This window comes from Humulus lupulus, chromosome 9, assembly GCF_963169125.1.
Source record: "Humulus lupulus chromosome 9, drHumLupu1.1, whole genome shotgun sequence".
Lineage (NCBI taxonomy): Eukaryota > Viridiplantae > Streptophyta > Magnoliopsida > Rosales > Cannabaceae > Humulus > Humulus lupulus.
The window spans coordinates 80099123-80114770 of NC_084801.1; the positions used below are offsets into that span (position 1 = coordinate 80099123).

Genomic DNA, 15648 nt, shown 5'->3' on the forward strand with positions numbered 1-15648 from the left:
TAAAAAGGCCAAAAGTGCGTGATAGGCTCCCATAAACGCCTCGTGGGTACGCCCGATATGCTACGGGCATATCGCACCAACTGTTTTAGGGACCCATCTCGCGCCCATGCGCGACACGGCCTCGCGCGCCACCAAGGCCCCGCACCACGGCCTCGCGTAGCCACGCTCGCACACCAAGCGGCCTCGCGCCCCAGCAGGCCCTCGGCCTCGCGCAGCCATGCCCGCACACCAGGCGGCCTCGCGCCCCAGCAGGCCCTCGGCCTCGTGGAGCCACGCCCGCACACCAGGTGGCCTCTCGCCCCAACAGGCCCTCGGCCTCGCGCAGCCACGCTCGTAGCATCAGGTGGCCATGCGAATGGGGGCACGCGTCAAAGGAGCCTCGGCCCCAAGGGCCACGCATACCTAGTGGCCTCGTGTGCCTCGCCTCGCACACCGGCCACGTCAAAGGCCTCAAGAGACATAGCCTCCACTAAACACCCTTCGGCCATATACCAGGGGCCTCGTAGTGTAGGGGTTGCAAAGTGATGGTTTCACAAGATGAGACCCTCATCCCATTTGTAGGCGTCATGCTTCATCACACATGCAGCAGGCCCCGTTGAAGAGGCCTTACCTCTCTTCTTGAGGTAAGTGCCACCAACAGGGCACCACTCTCCCTATGAGTCACATGAGATGAAGAGCAATAGGAGAGACCCAATAACTATTAGGTATAGAGCCAATAGTGGAATAGATGACTGAGTATATCGTTCATGTCAACACACTAGCTTCCCTACACTTAGTAGGACGTGGAATAGCCTTGAGCAGATACATGCCTTGGAGAGGCAAGAATAACCATCGGGTACATAGTACCGTACGTGTACGGCTGCATGACGTACAACCATGAGGAGGACAGAAGCATGACCCTGACACCTGTATCACACAGGTAGTGGAGGTACGAATTTGTACAGAGAGTGGAGGCACTATATGCATGCCTCTGACTATGTACCAGGCTGACACTATGATCTTCTGCTCCACCACTCTTCCCATACCTCTACCACCTGTGCTATTACCCTGACAGTGTATTCATGTACTATTTTGTCCCAAGGGACCACCATGTATAAGGGGCCATTAGAGCCCATCTATAAAAGGAGCTTGACCCCTCAGAATGAGGGGTTGGAAAATTCATTGTAAGTAGAGGCTATTGAGAAATATACCAAGACTTGCTCCATCATTTATCTGTGTTTACTTTTCCTTAAAGTTTATTCTCAGTTTTTATATAAACATCACCTGACTTACCTTTGAGTTTTCCGATCTAATTTCGTTGACGAGATTTCACCGTCAACATTAACAATATGCATGGATTAATGACTGAACTCGACACCAATTGTTGGAAAAACCATCAGAGTGCGTAGGGAAATTGCACGGTGGGCCTGTTGATTAACAACAACTTTTTTCCCATCGCTCTTATAAACAGTTTATACGTTCAAGAATACATGTAGGAACCATTAATATACCATATTATTAATCATGCAACATATATATATACACATCCATACATGTATATATATACATAGATATACACGCATACATATATATATTGTTGACGCGGTTTTTCACCAACAGTAGATTAAGAAATCTAAAAGGGATATTAGTGCTAAATTTTAAACCATAATGAAATAATAAGAACTCTTTTGTACACACACAACCTATACTTGGTTCAGTGGTTAAAATCCACCTAGTCCACAAGACAGTATTATTGCTTTCCTCTCACAATTTCTGTAGAGTTTTATTAATACAAAAAGGCAGTCCCCCTCCCTGTCCATTATCTCTGATATTTATAGGAGAATTTCTTGGACAAGTTTAGGTAACTGTGTGAATAAATAAGGTATACATTTACTAGAGATTATTCTCATTTACATTTGGATATGATTTGATAACAGAATAGAATATACTCTTGCTATCTCGGATAATAAATAATAGATATGCAATATAGCCTGGGCATTAATGAGCGTATAAGGAGTCTCTGAATCTGTTGGGATCCATCAATATATGTTCTGATTAGGTTTCCACAAGCCAGATCTCTCACCCAAGCTAGTGTTCAAAGACTATCTGAACCTTAGTTCGTATTAAGCTCAGAGCGCCCAAATGTGGATATGGCCATTTCAGGTCTTGCACTAGATTGTTATCCTAAGAGGCGTTCTGATGACAACCAGTATGTCGTGTTGTCAGGTCCCAACTCTAGCTTCTCACATCATTGTTAACCAGAGGTTCCACTTGGTTGTTGTTCCACGTATTCATCTGCCAGCTGTACCCGAACTGAGTGACTAGACTCGTGCTAATTTTTAGGGTACAACATTTTCCCCCCAAGCTCCTACTCGTGCTTGATGTCATCACATTCTCACATACACAGTAGGAGCTCTTAGGCCTCTGCCATGTAATATCGTGCATGCCCACTACTCTAGTATTTGACATGTGGCTGTTTGTAATTGGCGTCCGTTCGAGTTTCAAGGAATGTGATAAGTCCTGTCAACTTCTTGCCGCCGTATGGTTCATTTAATCTTGGCCTTTGGATCTACAGCTAACCCAATCAGATGACCCAAATTAATTCCCATATTTTATGTATAAATAGAGTGATCAGACCAAAACCTCACCACCTTTGCATTAAAAAAGTTTCCTTTTTTCTCTCAAACTCTCCCAAAATCCTTCATCGCCTTTTAGAGTTTCATAAGCTTTCAAGGAGTTTTCTGTGGACGTATCGACACTTTCTTTGAATCGATCATATAAATTGTAAGTATTTCCTCACCTGGTTTTAATCTTTCAATTATTTGCTTTCCAGTGAGTATTTTACTGTGAAAAATGTCATTTTCTCAATGTCGTTTAGGCTACGTCTGAGTGTAAATAGGTGTTGACCCTGATTTTGGGCAACTGACACGAGTCAAAATACGCTTGACGTGGATGAATGCGTTGAAAAGAACGTAATAGAAAAATAATAAGAACACGATATTTTATAGTGGTTCGGCCCCAGAATCTGGTAATATCCTACGTCCACTTAGATTGTTATTGATGTGAGAATCAAAGGAGTGATCAAAGAACTAGGGTTCAACGAGTTTCACTAACCTCTGAAGAACAATACAATGTGATTGATATGATAACTCTAAACTCCAGCGATTTAGAAGTCAGAAAAAGAGAAAAAGGTCGGATCCCCTTCTCTGAGCCCTCTTCTTCTATTTATAAGCTCAGGGAAGATTTACATTGATTTGTTACAGATATTATTTCCTAAATAATCGGATACTCAGGAAATCGTGGGAGAGAATTTCGGATTCCATCATAACTGCCTAAGATTTCCTCCGCGTGTTACGTGCATACAACCAGACTGGTCGTATGAAGAGATCAACCGCATAACGTCGAACATCTTCCTGGACGATAGTCGAACACAGGTTTTGCCAGGTGTCATCCATGTGCAATTAATTCCTGCCACGTCATTCACTTCTGATTTTTGGGATAACATTTGCCCCCCAAGTTTGTTTAGTGCGACCAGTAATAAAGAAACTTAAGGGGACAACTGTTCGTCTTCCCATGTCTGTCAGAATCCCCGTGCATTTTCGAAAACTGTGACATAATTATGTCTAATCAAGTCTTTTCGGTTTCCAAAAAGGCAATCTGACGACTTGTCCACTTCCCCATGTTTTGAAAGTGGGAAGTGATGATTACCGCCTTTTGGCTACCCCTTTGATCTTCTATAAGTAGCCTTTCTTCTTTCTCAAGAAACCTCTACCCGTCATTTTCGCCAAAATTTTCAAGAACTTGCACCAGTGTTCAGAGCTTCGAAAACCAGTCTGACGTCGTGCCGCAGGTCTTCCGCCTCAAGTTTTCATTTTCTTGCGAATCCCCTCTTCCTCTCAGGTAAGGATTCCATCCTTTTCGCTCTGTACTACGCCATGCATGATATTTTCTTTCTCTGAAATGTCTGCATTCTTGAATAGAGTTTTTAGGGTTTTTGGTATAAATCGCCTAATATTCTGTAGAAGTGCATCGTCATGCCTTGTATGGGTTAGATCAGTACTTTGATAGATAGAGTTTCTGATTTGGGGACGTTAGGTTGTCGAAAGATTTAACCTTTAAGCTAGACGAAAAAACTGAAATTTTTTCCCGCCCTTTGGGAGTTGAAAAAAAGGTTCTTTTCATAAAACATTCTTCTTTCCCTGCTCTTTTTTTTTTTGGGGGATTTTGTCCTTGACTGCCAGCTGGCGTCGAGCTGGGGCGATGGTTTCTCGAGAGAGGAACTTTGACTCCAGGCTTGCCAAGGCCACGCAAGCGCTTGAGGATGAGAAGGCTAAGCTGCTCGAGGAGAACAGGGAGCTGGTTAAGCTGAACGAGCAGTTATGCGAGGATCAATTCACTCTTACTCGAGAGCTTCAAGAGAGCGAAGCGTCCCGGAACAAAGCCATCGACAAGCGGTACAAATGGAAGGAGAACTACAAACTCAACACCCAAGAGTGCAAGCAGCTCACACTCGACCTGACCGCCAGCAGGGATGAGGTAAAGAAGCTTGAGGAACGGGTGCGCGAGCTCGAGGAGGACAAAGTTAAAACTCTGAAGAAGTATAAGGAAGCCACCTTCCTCTGCTTCTACGACTTCTGGAAGCACAATCGGGAGGCAGACATTAGCTATCTCTCCGAGTAGTTGCAAGAGACGCTGATGACGCAGTGTGTTGCTCGGCTAGAAGCAGAAGAGAAAGCCGAGGCCCAAACTCCTGCTGCTGCTGTGGCTAAACCTCCGGCTGGTCCAAACGCTCCTAATCCTGAAGACCCTCCTGCCCCCCAGCAAAATTAATATTTATTTTTTTCTTTTTTCGCTTTATGGCCCACGGGTCTTTTTGTAAAGACAATCCTTTTCTAATTTTATTGCTGCAAGGGCAGCTCTTTTGTTTATGCTTGAACAATTACATCCGAGCAATACTGCTCGCGGTGTAAAGGTTTTTATTCCTTTTAATTCTATTTTTACATCCGAGCGCTAATGCTCGCGGTGTAAACGTTTGCCTTTGATATTATAATCTTTTATTATAATACCTGTTCGCATGGCCGAACTTAGCATAGTACTTTGGTTTGATTTAACAAAATCATAAATTTTGAAAAATACTCTAAGTACCGTAGCATGCTTTCACTTATTTTGTTCATGTGGTTACATACCTCATGGTATGCTTTGCTATCGATGTACCTTATATGCCCCCCAAGTGATCGAGGAGCTTTAGGTCCTGGGTCACTTGCCTCGACCACAACCTGTGCGAGCATTACTGCTCGGTGCAAAATTTTACACTTGTAATACAGCAAAACAACACACGTAATGAACAAATACTTGTAAAAATAAATTTACAATAGTTGGCAAGAATGACTGGCTGCGCACAGTCCCTTATAATCTCGTATTAAAAATGGACTAAACATGTCTTTCCGAGTGATCTAAAAAAAAAAAAGATCTTACATTCATAAGCGATTAGCCATACAACGTGGCTAACCCTTTTCGCAAAACTTGTAAAAAGTAGAATTTTAATACAAGCTAGTTCTTTAAAAAGGATTGTTCATTGATAATACTTGCGCAGGTGTTCTCCATTCCAATAACATGGAACAGGATCTCCGTTTAGGCGTGCAAGTTTGTACGTGCCCGGGTGAAGGACTTCTTCAATCTAGTAAGGTCCTTCCCAGTTAGGTCCGAGTACTCCAGCAATGGGGTCGCGGGTATTCAAGAAAACTCGTCGTATCACCAGGTCACCGACGTTGAATTTTCTTTCTTTTACTTTTGAGCTAAAGTACCGGGCGACCTTTTGCTGGTACGCAGCAACTCGGAGTTGGGCTTTTTCTCGTATCTCATCAATTGAGTCTAGGGACTCCATCATCAATTGGTTATTTTGGTCCTGATCGTATGTTAAGCGTCGATGTGAGGGGGGATCTAGCTCGACAGGTAACATAGCCTCATATCCGTAGGCTAAGGAAAATGGGGTATGACCTGTCGCTGTTTGGTGAGACATTCTATACGACCAGAGGACTTCAGGCAGCTGCTCTGGCCATGCTCCTTTAGCGTCTTCAAGCCTTTTTTTTAGGGTGTCCTTAAGAGTCTTATTCACGACTTCGACCTGCCCGTTTTCTTGGGGATGCGCAACTGAAGAAAAGTTTTTGATAACTCTGTGCCTTTCGCAGAAGTCGGTAAACAAGTCGCTGTCAAATTGGGTTCCGTTGTCTGAAACTATCTTTCAGGGCAAACCATACCGGCAAACAATGTTCTTGATGACAAAGTCAAGAAATTTCTTGGTCGTTATGGTAGCGAGTGGTTCAGCTTTGGCCCATTTGGTGAAGTAATCAACTGCCACGACTGCGTACTTTACTCTGCCTTTTCCCGTTGGTAGGGATCCAATCAAATCTATCCCCCATACCGCAAAAGGCCATGGGCTCTGCATCTGTTTCAACTCGTTTGGAGCTGCTCGTGGAATTTTGGAGAACCTTTGACATTTATCACATCTTCGTACAAATTCCATCGAAACCTCGTTGATAGTTGGCCAGAAGTATCCTTGCCTTAGAATCTTTTTTGCCAAACTCTGCCCCCCAGCGTGATCCTCGCAGAAGCCTTCATGTACCTCTCTCATTAGCTCCTTAGCTTTTTCTGGTGTAATACACCTGAGTAGTGGCATGGAATATCCTCTTCTATACATGACACCATCGACCAGTATGTATCTAGCGGCCTGCCTTTGCAGAGTTCTGGCTTTGTTTCTATCTGTTGGTAATACACCTTTTGTCAGATACTCCAAGTAAGGCGCCATCCATGTATCCTCCATTCGAATTTCCATACTGGCTTCTATTGCCTGTATGCTTGGCTCACTCAATCTTTCTACTGGCACAATGTTCAAAGTGTCAGCATCTTTCGCTCTTGCGAGTTTAGCTAAGGCATCTGCATTTGAATTCTGATCCCATGGTATTTGCTGGAGGGTATACTTCGTGAGCTGGGCTAGCAGGTCTTTAGTTTTATTCAAGTAGGCCACAATTTTTAAGCCCCGCGCTTGATATTCCCCTAGAACTTGATTCACCACCAGCTGTGAATCACTGTAAATATCAAGCATCTTTATGCCCATGTCTTTGGTCATTCTCAGTCCAGCGAGGAGGGCTTCGTATTCAGCTTCATTATTTGACGCGGTGAAGTCGAACCTAATGGCGCAGTGAAATCGATGCACTTCCGGCGTTATCAATATCTCTCTCGCTCCTGCGTGGGATTCATTGGATGATCCATCCGTGAATAACTTCCACGAAGGAGCTTTCTCTTGAGGCTCAGGCGCACTAGGCTGTTCGCACTGTTCGCTGTCTGGGAGTTCGGCGAACTCTGCAATAAGATCGGCCAAGACTTGTCCTTTTACTGCTGCTCGCGGTGAATATGTGATATCGAACTGCCCTAGTTCGACTGCCCATTTTAATAAGCGCCCAGCCGCCTCTGGCTTTTGGAGGACTTGCCGAAGGGGCTGGTCGGTTAGCACTGTGATAGGATGGGCCTGAAAGTAAGGACGTAGCTTCCTTGAGGCCAGGATTAAGCAATATGCTAACCTTTCAATGGGCAGATATCTCAGTTCTACCCTAATCAGCCTCTTGGTAACATAGTAGACCGCTTTTTGTACGCCTTCTTCCTCGCGTACTAGTACCGCACTAGCAGCAACTTCCGTGATATCCAGGTAAATGAACAAAGTTTCCCCCTTGATCGGCTTTGATAAAATGGGAGGCTGTGCCATATGCACCTTCAAGGCCTGAAAGCTTGTTCGCAGTCTCCTGTCCATTCAAATTTCTTATTGCCCCTAAGTAGATTGAAAAAGGGACACATTTGTCCGTTGACTTCGAAATAAATCTACTCAGGGCTCCAATTCTTCCGGTTAGACTTTGTACATCTTTAATTTTATCTGGCGATTTCATGTCGATCAGGGCTTTTATCTTGTCGGGGTTGGCCTCGATTCCTCTTGAATTTACAATGAACCCCAAAAACTTCCCTGATCCAACTCCGAAGGAAGATTTGAGAGGATTTAATTTCATCTGGTACTTGTTTAGTACATCAAAACATTCTTGTAAATCCTTCACATGTCCTTCTGCCTTTTTAGACTTTACCAGCATGTCGTCCATGTATACCTCCATGTTTACTCCGATCAGCTCTTTAAACATGTGATTGACTAGCCGCTGGTAAGTTGCACCTGCGTTTTTCAGTCCGAAGGGCATTACTTTATAACAGTATAAGCCCGTATCGGTCCGAAAGCTGGTGTGATCCTCATCAGGGGGATGCATGCTAATCTGATTGTAGCCCGAATATGCATCCATGAACGAGAGGATCTCATGTCCTGCAGTAGCATCGACCAACTGGTCGATTCTTGGGAGTGGGAAGCAATCCTTTGGGCAGGCTTTATTGAGGTCTGTGAAATCCACACAGGTTCGCCATTTGCCGTTAGGCTTGGGAACCAGCACTGGATTGGAGACCCACGCTGGATAAAACGTCACCCTGATGAACCCATTCTCCTTTAATCTTTCAACATTCTTCCTTTAAGGCTCTCGATCTCTCCTTATCGAGCAGCCTTCTTTTTTGTTGCACGGGTGGAAAAGTCTTGTCTATGTTCAGGACATGGCTGATAAATGCAGGGTCTATCCCAGCCATGTCTTTGTGCGACCAGGCAAAGACTTCCTGGTTCCTCCGCAAAAATTCCACCAGTGTATGCTTCGTGGTTGGTACTAGATTTTTCCCGACCTTTACGACTCTGGTCGGGTCTTTTTCGTCGAGTTGGACCTCTTCTAGGTCCTCGACGGGTCCAACATTCTCTTCAAAATCCCCAAAGCGAGGATCTATATCTCTATCCTCAATTTGGGTAACACCCTATTTGGTGACCTCATCACCGGATTGGGATTGTGTATCAACTGCCATTTGCAACCTATCTGAGGTAGTGCTCTTCAATGTTCCCTTTTTCGCCTTCGTGACTGAAGCGTTATAGCACTCTCTGGCTTCCCTCTGGTTCCCCAACACGCGTCCTACCCCTGCGTCTGTCGGGAACTTCATGGCTAAGTGCCACATAGAGATGACGGCCCGTAGATCAACCAGTACAGGCCTCCCAATGATGGCATTGTACACCGAAGGACAATCGACTACTACAAAAGTAGCCAGTCATGTCCTGGTTGCAGGCGTTGTACCTGTCATCACTGGTAGTCTGATTGATCCGGAGGGGGCAAGTCCTTCACCAGAGAAGCCGTATATTGTCTGGTTGCAGGGCTCCAGGTCCTTGACGGACAATTTCATGCGTTCCAGCGAAGATTTATACAGGATATTCAACGAACTTCCTGTATCGACCAGCACTCTCTTCACCATCATGTTGGCCATTTGGATATCCACGACCAGCGGATCGGAATGTGGGAACCGGACATATTGGGCATCGCTATCAGAGAAGGTTATCTCGCCCTCTTCTGACCGAGCCTTTTTTGGTGCGCGGTCCTCCACAGTCATCATCTCGATGTCCTGGTCGTGGTGTAGAGTCTGAGCGTATCGTTCCCTGGCCTTTCTGCTATTTCTCGCGAGGTGCGGGCCTCCACAAATGGTTAAGAGTGTGCCAGTCACAGGGGCAGGCTGCAAAGGTGGCGAGCACTGGCGTGAGGGCGCTTGCTCGTTGCCACCTGGAGCTTCTCACTACAACAATATTTAGTATATATTACATAAAAGAATAGCATATATTTAGAAGTGCTATTATTGGAGGGGATTAAAAACACACGGAAGACTTGGCGCCATATGAATAAAACTCAGGCGCCAAAATGAATTTTTTTTTGTTAGTCTCACATCTGCCAAATTCCCTAAATCTAAGTTACCTGAAAGTTTCTCTCAGCCTCCATCTCTCACTCACGAAGACTCACTCCGCCCTCTCCGCCCTCTTCGCCCTCACGAAGTCTCTCTCTCGTCTCGTCTCTCCGCCCTCTCCGCCTCATGAAGTCTCTCTCTCGTTTCGTCTCTCCGCCTCACGAAGTCTTCTCAACTCATCTCTGCCTCACGAAGACTCGCTCCAGAGTGGAGCTCTTTCTCCGCCTCACGAAGTCACGCTCCAGAGTGGAGCTTCTCTGCCTCACGCCCACTATCTCAGGTTCGTTTCTTATCTTATATATGTAAAAAAAACACAAAATCTTATTCTGCTTCGTTGTTTCTTTTCTATTTTCTATATTTTTTTATTAGAAACACACACAAATGACATGTTTTAAGTCTTATATGTAGAGGGAAGAGATTCACATCCCAAAATACATCAGAAAATATTTCAATATGGATCATTAGTCTTATTGGGGAAGTTTTCTGCACTAAGCAGTTTTGTCTTATTGTTTTGTTTTTCTTTACATTATTATTCTCATAATTGTGTTCAAACACTTTGAGGTCATCTTCTCACGATATTAATACAAAGAAGTTTCTTTTAGAAAAAAGATTAGTATTTATTTTTTCCCATCTGATACTGTTATGGCTGCAGTTTTTTCCCTTTCAATTTGGTCAATTTTTGATGTGTTTCATCTGTTTTAACATTCATTATTAGCAGACATTATGAACTAAGTTAAAGTACCCAGTATTTTGCTTGAGATCCTACCAAGGATTGTTGGGTACTTTTTTTTGAGCTGACTAAGGGTTGCAGGGGTTTGGTGCAATGACCCATTATGATATAATCAATGTTTAGCTTGACTAATGTTTATTAGCTTAAATATTTTTTTAAAGATTTCACATATTTGCCTGTATTTACTTTTAGGAATATTTATTATTATCGTTGTTTAAGATTATTTTGTTATTTATCATTTTATGTATTTTTATTATTTTATTATGTTTTTGCAGAAGAGAGCTGGATAAGGAAGTTGTTGAACTTTTGAGCACTGCTACAGATGGTGCTAAATATTTGATTGATGCTAGTGATAGGCTGATATTATATGTTGAATCAACTCAATTATATGGTACTCTTGGTTATGAGCGTAAGGCGGTGTTTTTTTCAAGGCAGGTAGCTCAGTTATATTTGCAACAAGAAAATAAGTTGGCTGCTATTAGTGCTATGAATGTTTTGGCATTGACAACAAAAGCATATCGTGTTCAGAGTACATCATCTGTTTCTAGATCTTCTGTTGTAAAAGTGAGTATATAAATATTATCTGGGAGATGGTTTTTAATTTTCGGGGATCTCATGTCTTTACGTGTATTAAGTAGCATTCTTGGCTCATATCATTCATTTGACACGAGGAGTTGGGTTTCACTTTGTCTACTTTGATTGTCGGTGGACTCTTATGTTTCTTATAGCTATTTTAGAGCTCGTTCTTTACGACTATCTGTCATTTATTAAACATTTTTTTTTTAATTTTCACTGACCAGATCCTCTTATTTTGTGGAACATATCTTGTAAATATGTTGTTAACAAGTTTATTTGCCTTTATCTTACTTGGAAACTTTACTGAAGGAGGCTGGATCAGGTCATGCTGATAGCACAAAAATACTGCACTAGGCCGTAATCTCTCTTTTTGAGTCTCAATGGAGCACCCTGCAAATGGTTGTACTGAGAGAGATTCTGCTATCTGTTGTCCGTGCTGGAGATCCTCTTGCTACCTGGAGTGCAGCTGCACGGCTGCTTAGGTCATATTATCCTTTAATTACACCTGTAGGGAAAAATGGTCTTGCTAGTGCACTTTCAAATTCAGCTGATAGGCTGCCTTCTGGAAAACGCTCTGCTGATCCTGCTCTACCTTTCATTAGGTAAGTATACAATATCTTAAGGAGGCTATTCTACTTTTACGAGCAAATAACACGATATTTTTTAGTGATGTATGCGCACAGAATGCATAATGCTTAAGCAAGGGTAGTGCTTTACTTTGTGGGTTGTGAATTGCTGAACTGATAGACAGACTGAGGCTAGGTTCTGGCTTTCCATTCTTTGTAAAAGAAAAACTTTTCATGGTGTTTATCTTGCTATATATGTTTGTATGGATAATATGTGTATGATAATCCACTTTGATTTATTGTTTATACTTGGCTGTTGATTTTTATAATTTTTGTCCAAATCTGTCCATTATTGATAATGTGATAACTGTAGCTGATACTAACTTGCATGTGAATATTTCTTTTGCTAAACTGAGTTCTCGACTGTTGCTTTTGTTTGATCAATTTCACTTGTACATATTACTAAATCTAGATTACTATTAGAGATGGTAAACACTCTTAAATTAGAAGCAATTACGGCGACATTTGTACTGCTTAACTTTGATTTGAATACAATCTGAAATATTTGGCAACTTTAAGATATAGTATGACATAGATGCTGCTAGAATTTTTTCACCAAAAATAAAAATGTTATGGATGGTAGATGTTTTCCATATATATATTTGTTTTCTTTTAATTCTTTTGAACTCAAAATTTCCAGCTTCAGTAGCAGTTTCAACTATGTTATTTACCAGTCTATCTTTTAAATTTTCCCAGGCTGGATCGTTAAAAATAGGGTAAATTCCCTCTTAAAGCTCTACTTTTATCATCACATATTATTCTGCAATTTTCAATTTATTCCAGATTGCATTCTTTTCCCCTTCATCAATCACAAATGGACATTGTTAAGCGGAATTCAGCTAAAGAAGATTGGTGGGCTGGATAAGCTCCTTCTGGACCTTTTATATATACACCATTCAGCAAAGGAGAGCCAAATAACAATAGTAAACAGGAGTTGATTTGGGTTGTTGGGGAACTTGTTGAAGTTTTGGTTGAGTTGGCAAACCCTTGTGGCTTTGATTTGAGGGTCGATAGTATTTATCTGTCTGTGAATTCAAGAAATTTTGATCCTTTCCCTGTTACTGTTAATCTTCCAACTAATTCCTCAAAGGTTATTGCCTTGTCTGGGATTCCAACATCAGTGGGGCCTGTGACAATTCATGGGTGCACTGTCCACTGCTTTTGAGATATAAACTGAGGACTTCCATTTTAGTTAAACACCATGGATAGCTATCACTTCATTGTTATGTTCTTTCACTTGAGTTGAATCCTACAACTAGCATCCTTGGAAGAAGGTGAATGGTCAGAGACTGATAAACCTTATTCTCTTTTGCAGAATTTGAACCACAAAAATATTGTGAAATATCTTGGATCCTTAAAGACTAAGAGTCACCTCCACATAATTCTTGAGTAAGTGGATGTAAAACTTGTGTATGATATTTAATTGTGTGACTTTTATTTTGGAAAGTCCTATTATTTACTCCGGTTAAAATTTGTAGATATGTGGAAATTGGTTTCTGTTTGGCTCATGAATCAATACCAGAGATAGGATTTATTATTTTTGCCATCTGTGCGCTCTGCTACTTTCTTGGTCACCTTTTAACTACCAGCTTCAAAGTTTCATCATTCATTCATTCATTAACCACAACTGTGTGTAATCCCAATTGTCACTTTCTCATATGCAGGAATTTGGTAACATTGAGTCTCCAATGTATACCAGACTTAGATAGTTTTTTTCCACTATTTATAGCAGGTAGCTCCTCTATTTTTCTTTGCTTTGGCTTTCATGAAATGAGCTTCTTTACTCACATATGTATATTTGATATGTCTTTTACAGGATGTAGGTAAGAGCACCATCACAGCCAGTGGTTGTGTCTATACCAATATTGCATTATGATGGTCAGCTTCTATATATTCATTGCCTTTTCTGTAATTTAGATAGTTCAATTTTTTTGAAGTTTGGTCGTGTAATTCCTTAGTGAGACATTTAAGAATTGTGTGTTTTTCTTGTTTGAGACACTTTCTGTCCTTATGATGTGGTTTCTGTCTTTTTATTGCAGATACTGAATCTGCAAAAGCATCAAGACGGCAACTCAAGGAAGCTATATATACAGCACTATTTAACATGAATGTTCCTGCTGTTTGTGCAATTAATCAGGTAAATTTCGCTAAGCCTTAACTTGCCGCTGCTCTTTAATATTCTAAAATATTTAATACTAAAAGAAATAAGAGTAATTTTTTATTTTTTTAAAACTATGATTCCGCTAAAAATTGTTATGTAGGTATCCAAGAGAAACTTAAACCTCATACCTTGTGATATAGCAAGCCATATGCCTTATCATTTGAGCTACCCCTCTTTGGTAAAGAATTAAGATTAGTTTGTTTCATGCAAAAATGACATTTACCATCGGATATAGATTTCGAGGCCTTGATCCAATTTTCATTCTTCATTTTCCTTTTGTAAAGCAAGCTTCTGTGACTTGAGTGGTTGACAATCCTGAACAGGCACCAAATTTACTTATTAACACTATAAGCTGAGATGCTTTATGTACTTATGCTTGTTTATGAGTAATTTGGACCTTTTGCTTTTGGCTTAAAATGTTCGATTGATTCTTTGATAGATGTTTTTTATTTGTAAGATCTTATCCATTTTCTGTTTTTGAAAATGTAGGCAACTTTAGCTTTGTATGCTGCTAGAAGAACTTCAGGAATTGTTGTAAATATTGGGTTTCAAGTCACATTAGTTGTTCCAAGTAAGGAGTGATAGTTTCTCTTTTATCTTTTATATGCTTTATGCTTCCTTAAACTATCAACAAGGTTTCATTTACCTATGATATATACTGATTAGCCCTACAGTATAAGTTACAGTTTTAACTTTCCATGCAGCCTTGCTGCTTTTATTCTTCTTTTTTCATTTTCATTCTATGGATTTTCCAGTGCTTTCTTTTATATCATATCTTGGTTGCATTCAATGTTTAAGGATCTGAAATATACTCTTTTCTTTTCTTTTTCGGCTTCTAGTTTTAAATGGTAAAGTAATGCGCAAAGTGGGTGTGGAGGTTGTGGGACTGGGAGCACTAAAACTTACCGGGTTTCTTAAGGAGTTGATGCAGCAGAAAAATATTAGTTTTGAATCGCTGTACACCGTTCGCACTTTGAAAGAGGTACAAGTCTTGCTTGTTTCTTGAGTGCAGAATATTGTTGTTGAATATTTATCCTCGTTTTTCCTGACTGTAGTTATTCTGTTTTAATACTATCAGCTTTGCACCCTCAAAGAAAATATTTTGCTCATGGCACATTAAACTACTAATACCATTAGTATCCTGTGTTTTAGTGGAATGTTTCAATTTTGTTTTCTACTGCTCTTCTCTCTCATTTTTGTAAGGAGACCTTGCGGAAGCTGAGTTCTATTTATGACCTTATTTCTATACAGAATCTCTGTTATGTTGCCTATGATTATGAGGCTGAGCTACTCAAAGATACACGAGCATCATCTGACGCAGCAGGAGAAGGTCAGTTCACTCTTTCAAAAGAGCGGTTTCAAACAGGAGAAATCTTATTCCAGCCACGAATGGCAGGAGTGTAAGTTCTGGAACTTATAATATTTATTGCTTCACGAGCACTGTCAGGAAAGTTCCAACTGTGTGGATGCATGTGAGTGTGTGTGTGTGCTGCAAGGATATTAAAACTTCTACCATATAATTCATCGAAAAAGATGTCTAGAAATGCTTTACGTCATGATTCTAGGCGTTAAAAATGTGACGAGAATACAGTTCTTCTAAGAGAATATAATTGAGACTTCATGAAAGTATAGTGTTTAAATTGTGAAAAACATATGAATAATATGCATATAATCAGGTAGTTGTTTCATTATTCTTCTGCAAATTTGGTACAGCTAATCTTGTTTTCCAC

General features: G+C 41.1%; 1 protein-coding gene across 1 annotated transcript; it reads left to right on the top strand.

Moving 5' to 3' along the window:
- Nucleotides 1-13237: 13237 nt before the first annotated feature.
- LOC133799828 (actin-related protein 8-like) lies at nucleotides 13238-15409 on the top strand. The gene is made up of 6 exons (XM_062237816.1): nucleotides 13238-13249; nucleotides 13581-13635; nucleotides 13797-13894; nucleotides 14408-14489; nucleotides 14758-14900; nucleotides 15170-15409. The coding sequence occupies exons 1-6, from the start codon at nucleotides 13238-13240 to the stop codon at nucleotides 15320-15322; spliced, it is 543 nt and encodes a 180-aa protein (XP_062093800.1). The 3' UTR covers nucleotides 15323-15409.
- Nucleotides 15410-15648: the final 239 nt, after the last annotated feature.